At 44.9% G+C, this 19,480-nt stretch overlaps 1 protein-coding gene and 1 long non-coding RNA gene across 5 annotated transcripts in view; both read right to left on the minus strand.

Moving 5' to 3' along the window:
* Nucleotides 1–5,096, minus strand: part of LOC311442874 — a 38,578-nt gene extending 33,482 nt beyond the window's left edge. For all 4 annotated transcript variants that reach the window (XR_014696926.1, XR_014696927.1, XR_014696928.1 and 1 more), the window contains exon 1: nucleotides 5,003–5,096. This is a non-coding gene — a long non-coding RNA (uncharacterized lncRNA). The remainder of the gene's footprint in view (nucleotides 1–5,002) is intronic.
* Nucleotides 5,097–6,503: 1,407 nt separating this feature from the next.
* SLCO3A1 (solute carrier organic anion transporter family member 3A1) overlaps nucleotides 6,504–19,480 on the minus strand; it is a 129,732-nt gene continuing 116,755 nt past the window's right edge. The window contains exons 9-10 of the mRNA XM_084532839.1: nucleotides 19,315–19,379; nucleotides 6,504–14,847 (exon numbers count right to left, since the gene is read on the minus strand). Of these exons, the coding sequence (XP_084388965.1) occupies nucleotides 14,468–14,847; nucleotides 19,315–19,379 (445 nt within the window). The 3' untranslated portion in view covers nucleotides 6,504–14,467. The remainder of the gene's footprint in view (nucleotides 14,848–19,314; nucleotides 19,380–19,480) is intronic.

Raw genomic sequence — 19,480 nt, forward strand, 5'->3', positions numbered from 1 at the left:
AGGCTTGTGGCAGTGTTTGAACCTCGGCCATTTAAATCAAAAAGCAAAAGATAATGCTGCTTACGCTAAACTTTTATTTTTTGTTTAAATTGTGATCATCCTCAAGGTGTGCTTTTTGCCCTGTTACATTGCTGAAGAGAAATGGGTGATGATTATTATTTCTTCTATAGGCTAAAGGGACCCCAGGGTATTCCAGACACCTGAACCTACAGGCAGGATCACCAAACCACCACGATGCAGCGGCACCGCACACATCAAACCAGGACTGCCTGCTCCAGAGGTGGATTTTAGGTTTCCTGAGGTTATAGCACTCAGTACAGGGAAATGATGAGCTCAGGGCAGGGATGTCTCAATTTGCAAAGGCCCGTCCTACACGGTGCAGGGAGCAGCTCCACAGGACCAGCCTGACAAAGCTGCTCCAACCTCACACCAAGGAGACAACATCTCCTAGAAGCACACCGCCTCTGTGTCTAGCCAATTAGTTGGAGATGGAATAAAATCAGTGCTGGAGGAGGTCTAACGGGTATTTGTGAGCCTTCTGGATAGGCCCTTATGTGACTCCTCCAGGCTGTTCCCAGCACCTGACCTCAGGCAGCTCCTCCAGGGCGAGCTGCAAGTGAGCCAAACCGCTCAGGATTTCAGCATGGCTTTAAAAGCCGATGCTCTTTCCAAAATATCTCAGCAGATCTATAATAAACAATAGCTACTTTCAAAAGCCACTCGGCATTCTTCTTCAAATAACCCCTCTTCCTCTCGAAGCGTCTTGTTTCCCTCGGGGTTGTCATAGAGAGGAAGGTATCGATGAGCTAGTCTTGTGTCAGGGAGCAAAGACGAGAAAGAAGCATTGAAGTGAAGCCATTTACTCTCTTCTTGAAAGCTTGCAGTTTTGACCTGTTTCTCCAGCGTGTAGCTACAGCATCTCTGTTCCTTCATGTCAATTTGGACACTGGGAAGAGCGCCCTGCAGCAGAGGCAGTGCAGACACAGTTAACGCTGCAATGCCTCGGACCGGAGAAGCATCCGTCATGTTCAATGCAGCCTGTGAAAGCAGACACCCCGTAGCAGGGAAGTCAATAGGTTGTTTGGTGCTACTGAGCTTCTAGAAGGCAAAGCCTCGCTTTCACCTTTGTAAAGAAAAGGAAGGTCTTGGATAGCAGCGCATTAGATCTTAAGAATGTCCCATCAAAACGCAGACTGCTATAAAGGTTGTTACCTTGTAAGAGAAACGTCTTACTGAAATCAGCAAGGTCTTTGCTCTCTCCCTTATAAGAGAAAGGTAAAGAATGAAAGCAGCCAGTAGGTTCTGAGGCTGTTTTCACCAGAAATAACCCAAAGCTTTTTTTTTTTTTTTTTATTTTCTTCTCCCTTCCTGGTGCATTCCAGCTTTGCTTGCACTTAACTAGAAAACTGAAAAAGAAGAGATAAAAGGTGAACAATGCCAGGCCAGGCCATCAGCGAGTCTTAACCATCAAAAAGCTTCTTTAGCAGCAGCAGTCCAAGTCAGCATTTATAACGTGGATCAAGAGCTGCCTACAAGCTCCAGTTCTTCTAGTACAAATATTTTTGGAGACTTTCCTCTGGACTTTTTCCTGCCCTTGCTGGAACATGCAGCTGTGTTCCCGACCCTCACAACACCTTTATCCTGTTTAGGTACCTCTAACAGCTACCCCATTCACATTGGAACAGTTTTCATTGTAGCAATACATTAACTAAACATATTAATTAACTGATGTACTCTCATCTTCTCAAGTTTCCACCACCATATGGTCTGCTGTACTCTAATCATACTTGAAATTTCTGTTTTCTTCTTCCCTAGCTACCAAACGTTATTGTGTGCCCATTTGCAGCTTTGCTTAAGGATGCATCTGCAAAAACAAATAAGCATGCATTTTTCAGGCATCTCCACCTTTCTCTGAATGCAACCATCAAAAGGCTGACTTATTTCTAAAGCCTCACCCAAACGATGAGAACATTTAAATACAGCTATGGCAACGCATGGCCAGGTAGCTAATTCTGGTGATGACAACCACGGAGCAGGGAAAGGAGGGAGAAAAATGAAGAACCAGCTCAAATAACATTTGCTGAAAAGACAAACCTAGATGTTGTTAACCTGATTCTTCTCAGCCATCACATTTCTGGCTCAATGAGATTCAGAGCCTGAAAGGTAACAACAAATCCTTTCTTCTAACAAGCCCATAAACTACTGGCACTCTGAAAAAACTTGGCACACCAGGCTTTGTGGTCTGCAGTGAAAACAGATCAGATGTGATGCCCTGCAAGCCTCAAAAAAATCCCCTCGAGCCTCACTCAGCTACAAAGTGCCTTGGTGTGATGATCAAGCTTTGGTTTGCAGCCCAGCACCCTGCTCTGCACCGCTGTGTGCGTTTGTGGATTCAACAGCACGTGCACAAAGTCAGAGAGATCACAGACCTTTTTGTTCACATGTCACTTCCACAAAGGCTGGGTTGTGTTCTGACTTGTGGCTTCATCAAGAAATCGAGGTGTCTTTCAAGCTGCTCTGCTCCTTTCCAAAGGCGTTTAGAAGCTGTGTGGGTGTTAGTACTGGATGAGCATTGATTTCAGTGGGGAATTAGTACATGCTCAGAATGGAGAAAATATGCTGTATAGACCCAAAGCTTGCAGGAAAAGGCACCCAGGATTTCATGGAAACACATTTCTCCTATTTAATCGAAGTGGAAGGATGTCAGGTGAAAGAATTTCAATCCCAGAGGCTACCCCTATGAGTAAATGGCAGGATGAGGCTCCACTCCACTTTCCTGTTCAGCCAGCGGCTGAATTTGCCCAATTTCTGCACCACAGTCATTTGCTGGATGGAGGCAGCCCCAGGCCCCTGCTCATTTTGCACGGGCCATCCTGCAGCCTTCAGGGGCACCCTCACCCCTCACTGCCACTTTGAGTCCATTTGAGATGAAGATAATAGATCTGTGCCCCCTTTCCCACCTCTCAGTAGAAGTTTCCCCAACGTGCTGGATAATGAGCCCATTTTTATTCTTTCTGGCCGTCTCCTAAAGGTGAAAATGGGACCTCCACTGAGCATTGTCGCCAAAGGCTCAAGGCTTTTAATAAAAAGCCTGAAATTCCTTCTCTTTAAGGCCAGAAGGTGACTAATGGGCTATGTAGCCTGCGAGGTGGAGGAGCGGCTCTGCTGAAGAGCCCGGTGGCAGCCAGCAAGCCCCATGGACCTCAGGCAGGAACAGATCCCTTAACGGCCCTTTGTACTCTGCAAGCTTTTTTATACTTCTGTCACCTTTTCCCTGCCTGCAAGGCTAGTGGAAATACCAGATTTCTCTGTCTGCCTGTTTCCTCCAAGGATTTGCACCCTTAAAATAAAAATCCTCCTACTGGGGCCTCTGCCCTCTGCAGAGCAGGCTGAAGCAATGCAGTCCATGCTGTGTTCCTCCCACTTGTGCAGCAAGGCAGCAGGACCCGAGCAAGCTCTGCCCCAAGCTCAGAGCTGTGAGCCTGGCTCGAGCATCCTGCCAGCAGCTCCTTTCCAGCCCCTGCCCGGAGCACAAAGCAAATTTGCAAAAAGAGCAAACCCAAAGCCAATTTCAAGTGAACACTGGCCTCAGACTGACAGGAAAATGCACCATTTGCTTTGATTTTTCCATACATTAGCTCTTCTCTCAAAGCCTGGATCAATAGAGAGGGAAAACCGAGCGCTGGGTAACCCTTTACTTGTGTAGGAATGGGATTTATCCTCATGCTGCCTGGCAAGGACCGCAGGGTGGCTGCGTGCTCCTGCACTTCCCTCACAGCAGCCGCGGCTGCTCTCCTTTAAGCTCTCTTTTTAAGCACCAGGCTCACGATGCTCTAAAAACAGGCACCAGTGGGGTCTGGAGAGGCAAGGAGCTGCCCGTGGAAAGTTCCAGAAGGTCTGCACACACGGGTATTTTGAATAAAATATTGAATTTAGAGATTTCCACAGAAGCACGATCTTAAGCAGAAGAGGTTGCTTGAAGGCCACCACAACATTTTATTTCACTAAGAGTTCAAACACTTTATTATACTTGCTGATGGCATTCAAGCCACCACTGCCCGAAGAAAACTTGACATGATTCAATTCCATCAAGACCCTTTGAGCTCATCAAAAGATCTTTTAAATGAAACACCACTGAAATGGGGATCCTCCCATCATATCCCCCAGAGAGGCATGGCTGCAACACAGCTCGCAGGTAACAGCATCGCTCGGGAGCGCGCCAAGCCCTCCTCCCACATGCTGTGTGCCCACGTCACTGAGCTCAATGTGCGTGGCTCTCTGGTAGCTGCATGATAAAAGCCATCCTTTGCCATACAGAAAGCAGTAAACCCATTGGGAGCAGGGAACAGGGAGGAATTTGGCTCTGTTATGGGAGAAGCGATGGCCAAAATGCAGCCCTAACAAAACCACAGGTACCATGGTAGCACTGCACAGGTCTCTGGGGATCTGCAAAACGCACGTGTGCCTTTGTCTCAGGAACGTGATTCAGCACAGGGCTGCTGGGAACATGCCTGCTGCTTAAAAGCAAGGTTTCAAAGAAAAACCTTCATGCTCCCACCCTGTTGCAAGGACCTGCCTGACCTGGTCCACGTCCACTCGGGGTCCCTGCAGCAGCATAGCCAGGCAGGACACACTGCAGAAGGCACACTGCAGGCAGCGCTGTGAGACAGGCAGCTCCCACCTGGCAAGGACAAGCCTGTACTCCTGCCTGGCCAGTGTCTGTCACAGGAGGAATAAAAGACAGAGACAAGAGGCAAATAACTAACTTAGCACTGCCATGAACAACATGGGATATGTTGATCATCTCTGGCTGAACAGGACTCTACAAAGTTGCTGGTACAAAGGCTCACAACTCAATCTCTCTATATATATATTAATTTATTTTTTCCTTCCAAAAAGGAAGTCCCTCTGCTATTGACCAAGCACAGGCGCAGAAACCCAAAGTGCTGGGCTGCCAGGATCATGCCCTCCCCAGGGCCAGCACCACATCCCTGAGACTTACCTAAGGTCCAGAGACAACAAGGAGGAGAAGCAGCAGAAAGGGCTAAAGGAGGCAGAGAAACCTCCTTGTGCTGTTGATGTGACCCATCTGCGAGTCCTTTCTAATTAGAATGGGGCTCGCAGCACAGTCGCACATGGCTCTGCTGCTAATTAGGGAGGGCTGAGCACCGACACATTAACCTCCCGGTCTCGAAACATTAACTTTACCAGGTGTAATATCTTCTAGGTGACATAAAGGTTAATAATCTGCATCCAAAACAGAACCCAGCTCAGTAAATACCCAATTAACCGGGTTCTGTCAGGGGTGGCAGCAAAATGCTGTGGGGACAGCCGGAGTGTGCAGCAGTGATGCCTCCGGAGGGGGTCTGTGTAGGCCCCACCGCCAGCAGTACCAAGGGAAAGCAACAAAATAAGATAAATAAATGATTTTATTTTATTTATTTATTTATTCTTTTTGTTGACGGTGTTTAACAAAATGTATTTCCTTCTTCCCTCGCCCCCTCCTTCAGAAACTGCTCCCCAAAGCTTCTGCCACATGAAGGGGAACTCAAAGTGATTGCGCTCCGGTTGTGTGCAGTAAAATGGCAGGTTTGGCTAACTTTTAATCATGTTGTACTCTGCCTTCCAGAAAAGGGATTGGGAACAGGGGAGGATAAAGAGTGAAATAAACCTGCAACAAGTGAATATTCATCTCACTGTGAACGTAGATGCCTCATTTGGGATCATTTTGTAGAAACAAAGGAGAAAATAATTTTCTATTCTTACAAGAGCTGAAACATTTAAAAATAATGGGCCAAATAAGTTTTATTCTGACCGCAGCAGCAGACAAACCAGGTAGAAATGACATTCGCACATTCTCACTGTGCTGCCCGGACCCTGGGGCCCTGGGTGTGCTGATGGAGATGAAGACAGAAAACCTCTCCAGCTCTCCGAGCAAAACCAGCTGCAGGCTCTCAGGGTACTTCGCAGGGCTCAGCCACTTCACTGAGCTCTTGTTATTTTAACTAAAAGCACTTTTTTTTTTTTTTTTTTCCCCCTGCACAGCTGAACTGACACAAAGAGTGTCAAACAAGAAGACATCCACCATTCTTCCAAACTGCTCGACTCACATTCCCTCTGAGCTCCTCCTCGCCTTACGATCTTCCTGGGTTCGAGTTCTCCCATTCAGCAACCACTTAATATGCCCTGCTTCTCCCTCTCCTTTTCTACAAACACTAATCAAACTTCAGCTGAGGATCCACCTTTCCAAGGATCTGCCCTGTGCTCTCTGCCACAACCACTTCTTCCCCAGGAGCTCTCCTCTGCAGGTACTGTGCATGCACAGGAAAATGTCCAGCCCCACTGCCATTCCTAACAAATTGCACCTCGACATCAAACATCCAACCCAAACTCTGCGCTGCTTTTACTGAAACAAACCCTTCTGGGAGAGACAGAGCACCAGCCCGGCCAGCCGAGCTGTAAAGAAAGGGAGTACCGAAAGAGATCATCCAGTGAGACAGGAGAAGAATGAAAATAGTGTTTTTAATATCATTTACAGCAAACTTACAGTATGTTATTTCACATCACATATTTCTAAACTGCTCATCTGGAAAATATAAGCTGCAAAAATACAGAATGCAGTACTCAAAATATATCGAGCATGTGGTTTCTCTCTCTTTTTTTTTTTTTTTTTTTAAATCAATTGCACAGCGAAATATTTCCTTTTCCAAACCAAGTTTTGGTTTATTTTGGAAGTGCTGCTAAAAGCATCTGCAAAATGCCCAGCAGTAAAACCAGCATGCTTCAAAGGCTTTCCCTTGGGCACCATAGGAAGGGGCTGACCCGCAGCCTGAAGCAGGGGCAGGTCCCGTGCTGCAGACCTCGATGGAGCTGCCCCACACAGCAGGGACCTCCTTTGGGTGTACGGCCTCCCAAAAATGCTGCTCTGCCCAGCTAGTGGAAGAACAGCAATGATATGTGGGTCCCACAGCACTGACTGGCCTGGCACAGAGGCGGGGAGGTGCTCAGCCGATATCATGGGCCCTGGGGGTGAGTTTCAAGCCCCAGGTGTGGCAAATGGTGAGTGATGGTCTTATCCTTCAACAAGATGACCAATGTGGAAGCATCCTCCATGGGCTGATGGTGTACTGCGTCTCTGCACCAGCCACAAACACTTGCCAGAGAAGTCCTCAGCTTCTGGAGGAAACGCTCCCCAAAACCCAGCTATGAGACATCAGGGCTTGGAGGGCAGGCAGCAGAAACATGTGGGTGTGTTGTTCTCCGTTACTGCACCATGGAGAAACATGAGGATGGAGAAGGAGTGGGTTAAAGAAGAGATTAAGTTCCCAATATTCTTATCAGTCAAAAAAAAAAAAAGGGGAGAAAAAAAAAGGCCCTCAGTGTTTGCCAGAGCCACAGAGGGGCCAGCTGGTTGAGTTAACAGGATAACTTCTTTCCCAATTTGCTTTGAATTTTAAGCTCTCGAGTTTGCTCAGCTGTAGCTGCTGCTGAGGGATCTCAAGGGTGGAGAATAACTGGGTTACACAGGCAGGGCATATGCTCCCGAGCAGCCTCTGCATCAGGAAAACGAGCCAGGAGAAATCAGAAGCATGGCGAGGTGGCTGGGCAGTGCTGCTGCTTCTGCCCACCGACCACCCCGAGTAAAGAGCTGTGTTCCTCCTATGCTCTGAGGCTGCCCCACTCCCTCTGCTCTGGCTTTCACATGGTGCTTGCTTCTTATCTATAGAGGGCAAGAGGAATTTTAAAATGTCCTTATTGCAAACATTTCCCATCTAATGCTGTTTACGTGCTTCTAGCTCACATGACCCCAAACGTCCCCATGCCTGGAATGTGATATAAGAACATACAGCAGGGAAAAAAACAAAACAAAACTTTTTTTTTTTTTTTTTTTGCAGACTGCATTTGTCTTGTATCAAAATCCTAACAAACACCACGTTTATTGTACTTTATTTACACGGTCGTCACGTATACTATAATACAGCACAGCGGTCCGTTTGCAGCGGTAGGCACTATGGGTTTTAGAAGGTCACAGCTCTTCCCCTGCTCCCATCCCACCCTCCTCCCCATGGACTTGTACCCAAGAGCACCGAGAGCTGCCTTTTTGCCTTTTGCTCGTGATGCTGTGTGGTCCCAGCACTCTGCAATATTCCCACTGAGCCCTGCTCTGAGATGGCTCCTTCCCAAATGAGCAGGACGGGAGCTGCTTTTGGTGCTAACACGGAGTATCCCAAACTCCGGGGTCAGAGACCACCAGCAAACCCTAACAGTTGTCAGTGACAGTAATGTACACCCACACGATGAGGTGTTTAACTGAAAGCATTAAGAAGGCAATAACATGCAGTAGGACAGGGCCCAGCCTGCACTCAGCAGAGCCCGGTTTTGGTCCCACTGCACTAAGGACTTCAGGAAAACGGCTGTGATCCTACAAGGGGGATCGCAGCCCTCCAGGCTCACTGGAAGCATCCCGGGCAGAGAACAGGGCTCATTTCTTTTCTTCCTTTTGGGTTCACACTGTTGTGAGGCACCAAAAACATAGCACTTGGATGCAGCTTGCACTGAAGGGTAAAAGCACTGGTATTTGTGCGATGCCATACTGCAAAACAAATGGGTTTTGGAGGACTAAAATATACCAGTGGAGGGGAAAGATGCCTTTCGCTGTCCTGCCGACTGGCAGTTCAGTTGGGAAGAACCAAGCTAAGTCAGGCCATATGCAACTTGTCGATTCCCGAGAGATTTTTGCTTCAGGTCTAAGAGCTCTGCAAACACTGCAAATAAAATTCCCACCACCTGCTTCACCTTAATACCAATTTGTTTTTGTCTGGGTTCATACCCTTCTCGTGTTTGCTCTCTGTAATTACTCAAATGAATGCATTAACTGGTAGGAACACTGCGAGAGGCAGAGAATTTCAAGCATCTGTGAGAGAATATTCCTGGAAAGTGAACCGGGAGCTGAAAGCCAGCACTTTGGCTGTCCCAGAGCTGTGCATGTCCAGCGGCGCTCTGCCCACTGGCATTGAGCAAGGCTCCTCTTACTCAATTTCTAATCACATCCTTCTGAACTAAACATTTGCACTGATGAGAAAATTCCAGTCTCGGGAAGTGGGGATCAGAAATGTCCCCAGTGGCTGCAGTGTCCAGACAGAACAAACCAACTTGCATGAATTATAAGGAAGCTTTTTCAGCCCCTCTCCCGACCACAGATTATATGCAGAAATGACCTTGCAAATACACTGGAGGCCTTTTCTTGTTTTTCTCAGCAATTCGCAAGGAGGAAATAAAAGGGAAAATTCATTTATGAAGTCGCTATAAATTATTTGCTGAGTTGGACTTGACAAGTTTCTTATTGCTTTTTGCCATGTGCAGACACCAACATCATGTAGAACAAGCCCAGCACTAGAAACTGTCAGGGTATTGCTAATCTTTCCCTTTCTACGCTGTTATATTCTTCTCTGCTGCAGTTAATCAGAAGAATTTGGGGAAAACACCACAAGCTCATAACATCCCTAAGCCCACAGCCCTGTAGTGCTCTCGTTCCCTTCCTCCTTGGATCAACCTCAGCCTGAAATGAAGCCTGACTCGTGCCAAAGGCTCCCTTCATGTGGCTGCCAAACTTAATTAAGGGCTGCTCCTACAACTGATGGTGTCTTGGCTGCCTGTGGTGTGTGAGGCTGTGGGGACTGGAGGGCATCACGTTAGGAGGAAAGGAGATTTTCTGGAGGCTCCTGAGCTGCTGACACAAAGCAGGAGAGTCACAGCAGCAACACGGGATTTTGGGAGAGGTGATCTCTGACTTATGTAGGAAAAGAAAAAACTCCTAATGGAAGCGGGAACAGGTCAGTATTATTGCTTATACCCAGGGTGCTCAGCCCAGTGCATGGAAAGCCTCTGAATTTGGCAGGAATTAATCAGATCTGGAGAGAAAGCAACAGCAAACCTGCTTCTGCCTGCAAAAGTTCACATACGTGGGGGATAGATGAGCATGGCTGTGTCTAAATGCAGAGTGGAAATAAGTCTGGAAGCCCCTGCGAACAAAGCTGTTATCACATCAGTCCAGTGAAACATTTGCATATGTCTTTCATACTGACAATTCCCCATGTCACCTGCCAAGAATAAAACAAACATCACAGCAAGACTGTCCAAGCCTTAAGAAAACACAGGCCAACACAACCGACTGTGAAAAAATTCACTTGACAGCAACGGCCATGGCCGACTCTGGGGCTAAAGCTTCATGGTGCCGGCAGCCTCGGGGGTGTCTTGGGTTTGCTCTGGGGTGAAGCTGCTGGTTACTGGCTGCAGTTGCCTTTCTGTCTCTCTTTTTCACTCTAAGAAAATGTGTCTGGAGTGACACACAAAGGTAAGCCCCCAGTATATTGCTTCCAACAGTTCTGATGAACAGAAGCCAGCCAAGGACGCTACTTTGAACCCTGATGGGGATTGGAGGGACTGGAAGTCTCAATCATTCCCTTTATTATTTCTTTTGAGAAAAAAAAAAAAAAAAGCTACGTGTCTTAGCCATTTGGAAACTCTCCAATCACTTTCCAAATGTCTGCAGCCTGCCAGTTCAATTCTGAAGCAGCTAATTCCTTTCTGCATCTTTCCCTTTTCACCTTCCCAGCAAGGTGAGACCCAGCTGAGATTAAAAATAGGGGCTCTGAGTAGCTCAGAGCATCTCACAGGGGCATGGCAGCGTGAGGCCCTTCTGAGTTCCTTGCAAACCCTTCAAATTCTAAGGAATGGGGATGTGGTCTAGATAATTTGAGTGATGGCCTTTTTATTCCCATTGCACATCCAAGATGTGCTGGGCAAAGACAGAAAAATGTATGATTTCAACACGTATTAAAAAAGAAGGTTCTGAAAATGCATCTTCTTGTTGAAAAAGGAAACAACCCAAACAACAAAAAAACACCAATGGGACAGATTCTAGTGTCATCTGCTCCAATTTTAGATTGGGATTCCCTTCTGATTCAACTGGCAATTCCAAGGTGGGATCTATGCAAGGGAAGGGAACCCCCAATCTGAAGTCACGCGAGGCAACCAGACGAACCTTAGAGACTGCTCAACCTCAAGGAGATTGAATCTCCAACATCCCATCCTTAGCAGACAGCCAAGAAGAAAACACAGTGCCTGGAGATGTCAAAATAAAATTTCTGCCGAGACGGTGGCCTCAGCAAAACCCTGAATTTTTATGCCTCTGAATATGGAGAAGAATTTCTAACTCTAAATCTGCACTGCACGGCTCAGACCATGCCACTGCTTCTGCTCCCAGGAATGGACATGTTTCTAACCCCATCTTTGTTCTCAGGTGTCCCGCACATTAAGGCAGTTGTGGATGGAAGTGGAGTGCTCGCAGGCTAAGGCGCGCACCGCGTTTTGGGAAGGAGGAGGATGTCTGAGACTCTCCACTTGTTATTCTAAAACAAAAATGGGGTTGCAGGCAAAACTGATCTGTGGTTTTGAAATCAGAAAAGCAAAGAGGTTGCTGGGATGGATGAGGGTTCTGGTCTGCACATTTTCTTTAAAATAAAACTTTTATTTGAATCTGTACCAAAGCACTGACAGTAAAACCCTTCACGATGCAGGCATCTGATACATCCTTAAAAAAGAGGAGGATGGGAAGAGAGCTTTTCAAAAGCCACATTATCAAAAGAAATAAAGCAACAATCATGCAGATATTTTAAGTTACAGCTTAAAAATAATAAAAGTAACCCCATTCAACTGCATCTCCCTTACACACCATGAGAAGAGATTAAAAAAAAAAAAAAGGAGGAAAAAAAATTGAAAGCATTAAGTGTTCTGGAATCCTGTTTCTATAACTCCGGTCAAGGGGGGCTTTTGACTGTACTGACAAACCTCAGCTCTTGAACACTGGGAGTTTGTTTTGCATCATGCCAGCACGTCATTCTCCTTCACCTTGGACTTTCAGAGGGGAAGAGATGGAATTGTGGAGGGGGTTATAGAATTTCAAGCAGTCAGGCTCTGAGAAAGGCTCTGTTCTCCAACGTTTGTGTTCAAGTCTGAATGTGTGTGTATGGTATAAAATTATGAGCTAACATTTGAAAAGACAGCAGTCTAAGTAATAAATTTCCAGAATGAAGAGAACTGTACAGAATGATTTCAAAGGCTTATACTTGACAATTATACATATTTTATGAGACAGTTATGCACCCTGTGCCTTTTTTAAATTCATTGTTTTATGGATGCAGTATCTCTTATTTTATCAGACAGGATATACTAAACAAATCTAATGGTCTAAAAAGCATCATTTACCACCCAGCGTAACAATGGCACTGCATAGCTTTGTAATTTTTTTTTTCTTAAACTCCTTCATTAATCAAACGATCCTTAACATGGCTGAAAACCAAGAATCGAGTATCTGCGGTTACAATATCTGTTTAGCATTTGGCACCGTGGAGTTTATTTGATACACCTTTTTTTGTTTTTTTGCCCTTATTGTTGCTGAACATTTAACGCTGTGCATAAATTACAAACACACTTGTAAAGTAAGTCAGACGGAAGCAGTTTGATACCCCACACCCATGTTTAAATGCCAAAATAAGAGCAAAGTCTGCTAAAAGCAGTGCTGAACATGAGTAGCAAGTTACCAGCTCCCCTGTAACCACAGCAGCTGTAGGGTGCCCACTGCCAGCAGTGGACAAGGACCTGGGGACGATCAGCCCATCTCCAGCTGCATAGAAGTGATGTCCAGCATTCGGTTCAACATACCAGGTTACTTCTCTAAACATCTGCAAGTTCACAACAGCTTCAAAATATGAACAAAAAAGGCATTTATTATTTTTTTTTTTATTAAGATGCTAACCCTTAAAACCCTTCTGACATTTACTCCATTGGAAATGGGCCTGGTTTCCATTTCTGACTGGGGAAAACTCATCAAACACAACCGCTTAGTATTGCTTCCCAACAGGAATGTTTTGGAAAAGAAAAAAAAGCATGCAAAATAAGCCTGGCCCAATGCTTCTTGAAATCAGATGAAAGTTTTCCCTTGATTCTTTACAGTCTTGGCTAAGACTGCATTGCAAAGGCAAAGCCAAATCTGTTCTTGTATGGGTGCCTCTTGAGGATCTGAATGAAAAATTCAGAGGTGCTTAGTGCCGGCCAGCCTCTGCTCCCACAACCCAGCCTTCCACAGGAACACAATTTGCACATCTAAGGTCAAAATGTGGCCTCCAGGAGAGGAGATTATTCCACCTTTCTCACACGGCTTCCATTGAAGTGAGTGGCATTTCTCAGGTGAAAAAAATATCAATTGTGAGGATCAAGGTCGGTATTTCTTTCATCTTGTGTACACACACACACACACGCTTTAAAGAAAACATCCACCACACAATTTCTAGATTGCAAATTATATATATATATCTTTAAAAACTGGAGAGAACATAAATAGTCTCTCCATATATATATATGTATTCACTGAGTCACATATAATATGAAAAAACTATATTATGTAAATCTTCATATTATCTATAATTTTCCAACTGACTTTTTTTTTTTTTTTATAGAGACACAGTGCATTCATTCTCTTTTTTAAAAACATATTATGTGTCTTCATTGGCTTGGTAGCATATTAGAATGAAGGCGTATGGATAAAAAACGCAGAGGATTAAACAAACCCCTTCAGTCATATTATTAAACAGAATCCTTCCCCAAACTAGCATAAATAAATCCACCCTATGGAAAAGTGTCAGCGATTTAAGGGTTAACATAGATTTGAAAATAACTTTATAAAACCTTATTAGAGGACTACGCAGACAAATATTTGGAATTCATCCCCCTTTAAAAATGACAGCACGTTTGGCAAGTGTGAGCAAATGTCTCGAACTTTACTGGGTTTGACAGATCTGAGCACAGCTATTCACAGCCACCCAAAGGGCTGTGATCTGCGAATGCGCCTCAGCTGGAAGGACTCGGATACTCGGACAGCACTGCCAGCTACCTGGAAGGTTTCCAGCAGCTCTGAAGGTATTTAGCGTGGACTCGTGGCTGGTGGCAGAGTGTGAGTGGTTGAACAACTCCAGCACCGTTCTCTCTTTGCCATCACGGCGTGTGCCGGGTTCGAACAGCCCAGCAGGGCTCCACGCATCCCTGCCATTAACATCTTGCTTTCTCTATGCTTCATGCCCAAGCCTGTCCGTTTGCCGAGCTCTCCGATGAACCTCTGTGGATGCCCTTCATCGATTCCCGTTTTGGAAGCCCGTACTGTCATCAAAGGGGCTGGTACCCAGCCGCAGCAGCTCCCTGCTTTCTCCATCACCCCGCAGGATATCGCAAGTGATCCCATGAAAAGATGTTGTTCTCAAGAATCCTGACTGGGTTTGACTTTGAGAAAAAGACAAAAGTTTCCTGTGTTGCCATTGTTGCTTTGCAATTGTAATTCTTCACTCTCACTCTCCTCTTGTTTTTATTAAAAAGGACCCTTGTATTATTAATATAGTTCACCCCTCCACGGTCACTATAAAACGGACTCCATATTTTCACACCACTCATGATCTTCAAGGTTATAGATAAATTTTGTCCTATGTGATTGATTTTGGGGCACCGAGTCCCGCCCCAGATTGTCTAAGGTGAGAGTAGAGGCAAAAAACTCACTAGTGCTGAGCCCACCTTCGTGGTTCTTGATGTATCTTTTATAGTTTTTCCTCAAGCACTGCCAGGTGGTTGTGTACAAGATGAATGCAAAAGACTTGAGGGCTATAGCGATACTAACGTACAGGTATCTATAGACCACGTTGTCATACAGTGCGCAGGCTCCTTGCTCGCCACAGAACGTGCTCCAGAACAGACACGTGGAGTCAATTCCAGCCCCAAAGATCAGGGGAGGTGGAATAAAACCTGTCAAAATAAGAGAGACAAATCATGCTTTTATGATCTTTACGATAAAGGGAGAGGACGTGATTGCAGTGAATGGAAAGAGAGGACACTTATCAAGGTTAATGGTCCCAGATGGAGCCTGTAATTCTCTTCTGGTTTTTTTTTTTTTTTTTTTTTTTTTTTTTTAGTTCTAAATCAACCTAAACAAAGGCTGTGGATACGAGTTTTTATTCTGGACTCATTATCTATGGAACAGACTCCTGCTGATATCCCAAATGCAGGTAGGATTTTCTCAAGTTTAAGTGCCTTACATTAAGCTTCTGGTTTGAAGCTGGGTGGAGGAGTAAATGAAAGAGGAGGAGGATGGCCCTGTAGCTTGCTCTCTGTTTAGATTCTGGTAATTCTGCACTCTGGGATGCTCACTTGAAGGGTGTCACAGGACTCCAGAGTCTGAAATCAGCTGGGGCACTGAGAGCTAGTTTTGGACCTTTTGCTGGCAGAGGAGTAGGCTTTCCTCTGATCCAAGGAGAAGAAACAATGGCCTGTAATGCATGCCAGTATTAAATAGGAAAAGAAGGGAAATTTTCAGTGTGTCATCAAGTGAAACATCACAGCAGGATTCTCCCAGAGCCACTGCAGCTAACGGCTGATGAGCATTTCTCCATTTGCAACAGAGCTGCAATCAAAAAGCAAAGCAATCACTCCAATCTCTGTTAACCAATAAAGGCGATGGTTTTTCTTCTCTACTTTTTCTCGTCTTACAGGGATACTGTAGAGCATCACATTACCCCATTTCACATTACCCCCACGGTGGTGAGGCTGTCCACATCCAGCTGTGTGCTCCCCAGCTGGCACGTGGGCACCGAGCGTGCAGAAGAAAATGTGGATGCTCTAAATGTGGATGCTCTACATAATGCAGAGCATTTCTTTTCCTTCTGCTATATTTACGGGGGGGAACAAAAACGGATGGAAAGTGGATAAACCTGTGGGAGAGGGGGTGGGGAACAAAACCCAAAAAAAAATACACAAACAAAACTTACTGCTGTGGGCTAAGACAGCAAGCACGGAGAAGAACACTGTGGGCACCATGTACTCTCCCAGATTGGGCCTTGACAGTATCACCCCATTTGTAGGTGCTGCGATGGCTGAGACTCTATAAATACATGTGTAGGCAAACAGACACAAGGACTGCAGTTTTTAGACAGAAAAGTGCTTAATCTTGGATCCGGTTTCATCATTAACCTGGATTTCCATGCTTAGATAAGATGCCTTCTTTCAGCTTGTCACGAACAAAACAGTGACATTCATGACATATATCCTACGACTACAAATAAATTGGTTGTCTTCACTGTTCCCTGTGGCAGCTGAGATCTCTTTATTTTATTTTGATGACTAGAGCTCTGCAGTTTTTGTTTGATCTTCCTTATATGTTAATAAATGCAGGAAGGAAGAAAGGCTATACAGACTTCTGGTACTCGTTTTAACCAGTCATTAATAGCATGGATGTAGTAAATAAAAATAGACGATATAAAAGCAAGACGATCCTTTTGTTACAAACACTAGTTCCAGTCATCACATCTAAGACCTGGTTATGTTCTGGAAAAACAGTCAGTGCCAGCTCGCTGTTCGTCATGTCAATGACATGTCAAGGGAAAGCTGCATGCGAATCAGAATTTTGAGGTGTGAACCCATACTTATGGACACACTGAGAGAAGCTGGTGCAAAGCTTTGGAGGTGCATAGGCAGAACTCCAGAAATAGTGATCACTCCCATCAGCTGCTTTCAGCTGGTTTTCCAGCTTTTCAAGATAATTTGGCCTGGAAGTTGCTGCTTACAAGACCTGACGAAGGACCTGTTTGACTGAACTACAAAGCTATACCTACATGGATGCAGGCAGGTGTGGAAACCTTTAAGAAAAATACACACAAAAAAAATCTTTTTAGCAACCAGTGTTTCAGGTAATTTCAGGGGAAAGGGCACAAGACTTTTGGGATGATTCAGAGATTAGACCCTCTGAAACATGGGAGTTGAGGGATTGCACTGTGGATAGGAAAGTCCTCCCAAGGGAAGCACTGCATTTTTCTTGTGTTGGAAGAAGACAGGCAAACAACATGGGCTCATAGGAAAAAACAAATGAAGTCCCCTGGTAAGTGGAGGCTATGCCAGGATGCATGGTGAACACAGTTCAGAAAGGACGCATCCAGGATCTCTGCACATGACTAAACCCTTTCACCATTCCAGACATGCCCAGTCAGTGCTGACAATCCCTGACACAATCAGGATGGAATTATCAAGGATGTTTTGTCTCGTGCTGTTTCCAAAAGCCATTTTTCAATCTCAGAGGGATCTGAACTGCACGTTTCCCATCCAGCTCAGAACTTCCCCAGCTACTGGAAGCACTCAGAGATTCCAGGTTTCTAGTCCTATCAGCCCTACCTCTCTATGCATGAGTTGTTATAGGGAAAGAACGTCCCTATCAGAGCTTCTTGTATAGCAACTGCTGCTTCTGAAAACCTTTGGCTCCAATTGCATTGCTTTACATTGTTCCCTGAGAAACTGCAGTAGCACTTCTATATGAAAACACTGTTACGCTGCTCTCTCTCAGCAGAGTTCCTGTGGAATGAGATAATACATCCAGAAGGATACTGGAAGAATTCAGTGGTGTTTCATGTTATTATAGTGAATATTAAAGAGATTCAATCATGCTTTACCTCTTAGTGCAAAGCGTGGCAAAAATTTCTGTGATACATATTTCATGCAGAAACTGCAGGGCCATAGAAAAAAAAGTTACCCCTGGCTTACCGAAATCTATTAGCTACGATTGCACCTCTGGGTCTCATACCACCTATATTTAATACTCTCCTTTGGTTCAAGAAGCAGCTATTATCACTCTCTTCTTAAGTCAAAGCTTAAAGGTGAACTGAAAAGCTTTTAAAATAAATCAGTAAAGCTAGTCTCAAACCTCAGATTGTTAAGGGCAAGATTTGGATACCATGGTTTATATTGAAAAGTACCTTTCTCTTCATTTTCTGTATGTTCTAGCTATGTTGCTGGATATATTCTCTTATTTCAAGGGAATTCCTTAGTGACAGAGCAACATATAAAGATTTGAGTTTAAATTCTTACTATGGTTTCTTTATAGGAAGAAAAAAAAGATCTATTCATCTTCAGTACATGCGTCAGAGCCCAGTTTTAGTGGAATTCAAGATGCTGCTATCTCAGAAGGTTTCTCTCTTTCAAAATGTTGAGAGAAGAGAGAAAACCTTCCCCCTTAAGTACTTTTTCATTTGGAAACAACAACCCACAGATCTCCTCCTAGCACACTTGCCTGCTGACACTCCACATTCAGCCAAAGAAGACAGGCCAAAACCTGAGAGCAGCACTGACAGCAAAGGAAAATGCTGTCTTTGCAAGGCTTGAACCAGAGCCAGGCCAAGTCAACCCAGAAGCTTCCCTTTGACTTATCTGAGCTCTGGATAAGGTTGTTTGATGGAGCTTTAATGCAAACTGGTCTGTGACTATCGTTTTCCTTTCAGCTCATGGGAGACAAGGTGTTACCAAAAATAAGTAAATAAATACAGTCACTTATTCAAGGCAATGAGTGTTATTTTGTGATTTTTGGTCTTCCTTTCTACAGCCTAGAAGATGGCATTTTACTCTCCAGCTCATCCCTTTGAGACTGGGGGACCATGCAGGGAAGGTACTGCCTGTGCCCTGCTGCAGGAGGCATGAAGCTTGACGCTAAAAAAAGTAAATTCCACCCCTAAAACATGAAGAAACCATATGTGTGAGATGGACCCACACAATGATGTGTCACTGAGATTAATGAGCTGAAATACAGGAGCTTTAAAATAGGAGCCATCTCTTTAAAAGGGGAAAAATTTCCACCTAGAAATAAGCAGCAGATAAACAAAAGCCCAGTGTGTTCCTTTTAATTCACACATGAGAAACACATACTGGTCCAGAGGAATAGCTGCATGCATTTTAATGGGATATTAACCCCCAGGAGAGTACAAGGACTCAGCCTGTCTCATCTCACTGTTTTCTTTTCCGAGAGACCAGAAGGAAGGGACAAACACAGCATGTAACATAGCTCCTGTCCCTCAAATGAGGATAAAAATATACATTCTTCTACTTCAGCAATATGCAATACAGCAGTAATTTTGCAAGCTGCTGACATGTTAATAACAACTATAGAAGAGAACCGTCTGCATGGGAGCGTGGCAGAAATGGTCATTGCTCATGCAACACCACATTTTCTTCCATTAGCACAATCCAAATGGCAGGAAAGGCGCCTTCGGGAGCCTTGATGCAACATCCTTCACAGGGAGGTCCTAGACCTCATTGCTTCAGACCCCACTCGTGACAACTACAGTGTCTGATGTGTAAGTTCACATGAAGAAGAAATCAACTCTTGCATATTAAAAATAGTGTTATCTGTGAGAGAGGGAAGGGTTGGGGAGGAAGATGAGATTTTTTTGTACCTACCTAGCAAACGGAGAAGCAGGAAAAGCACCCCCAAAGCATAAGACTTGAGTTCAGGACTCACGGTTCTGTAGGGAGGAGAAAGGGAGAGAGTGAAATCGATTCTTATTGTTCTGCTTTGATTAACACACCCCATGGCGATTCTGTGCTGTCAGCCAGGATGCCACCA

The sequence above is a fragment of the Aythya ferina genome (assembly GCF_964211825.1).
Source record: "Aythya ferina genome assembly, chromosome: 11".
In the NCBI taxonomy this organism is placed as follows: domain Eukaryota; kingdom Metazoa; phylum Chordata; class Aves; order Anseriformes; family Anatidae; genus Aythya; species Aythya ferina.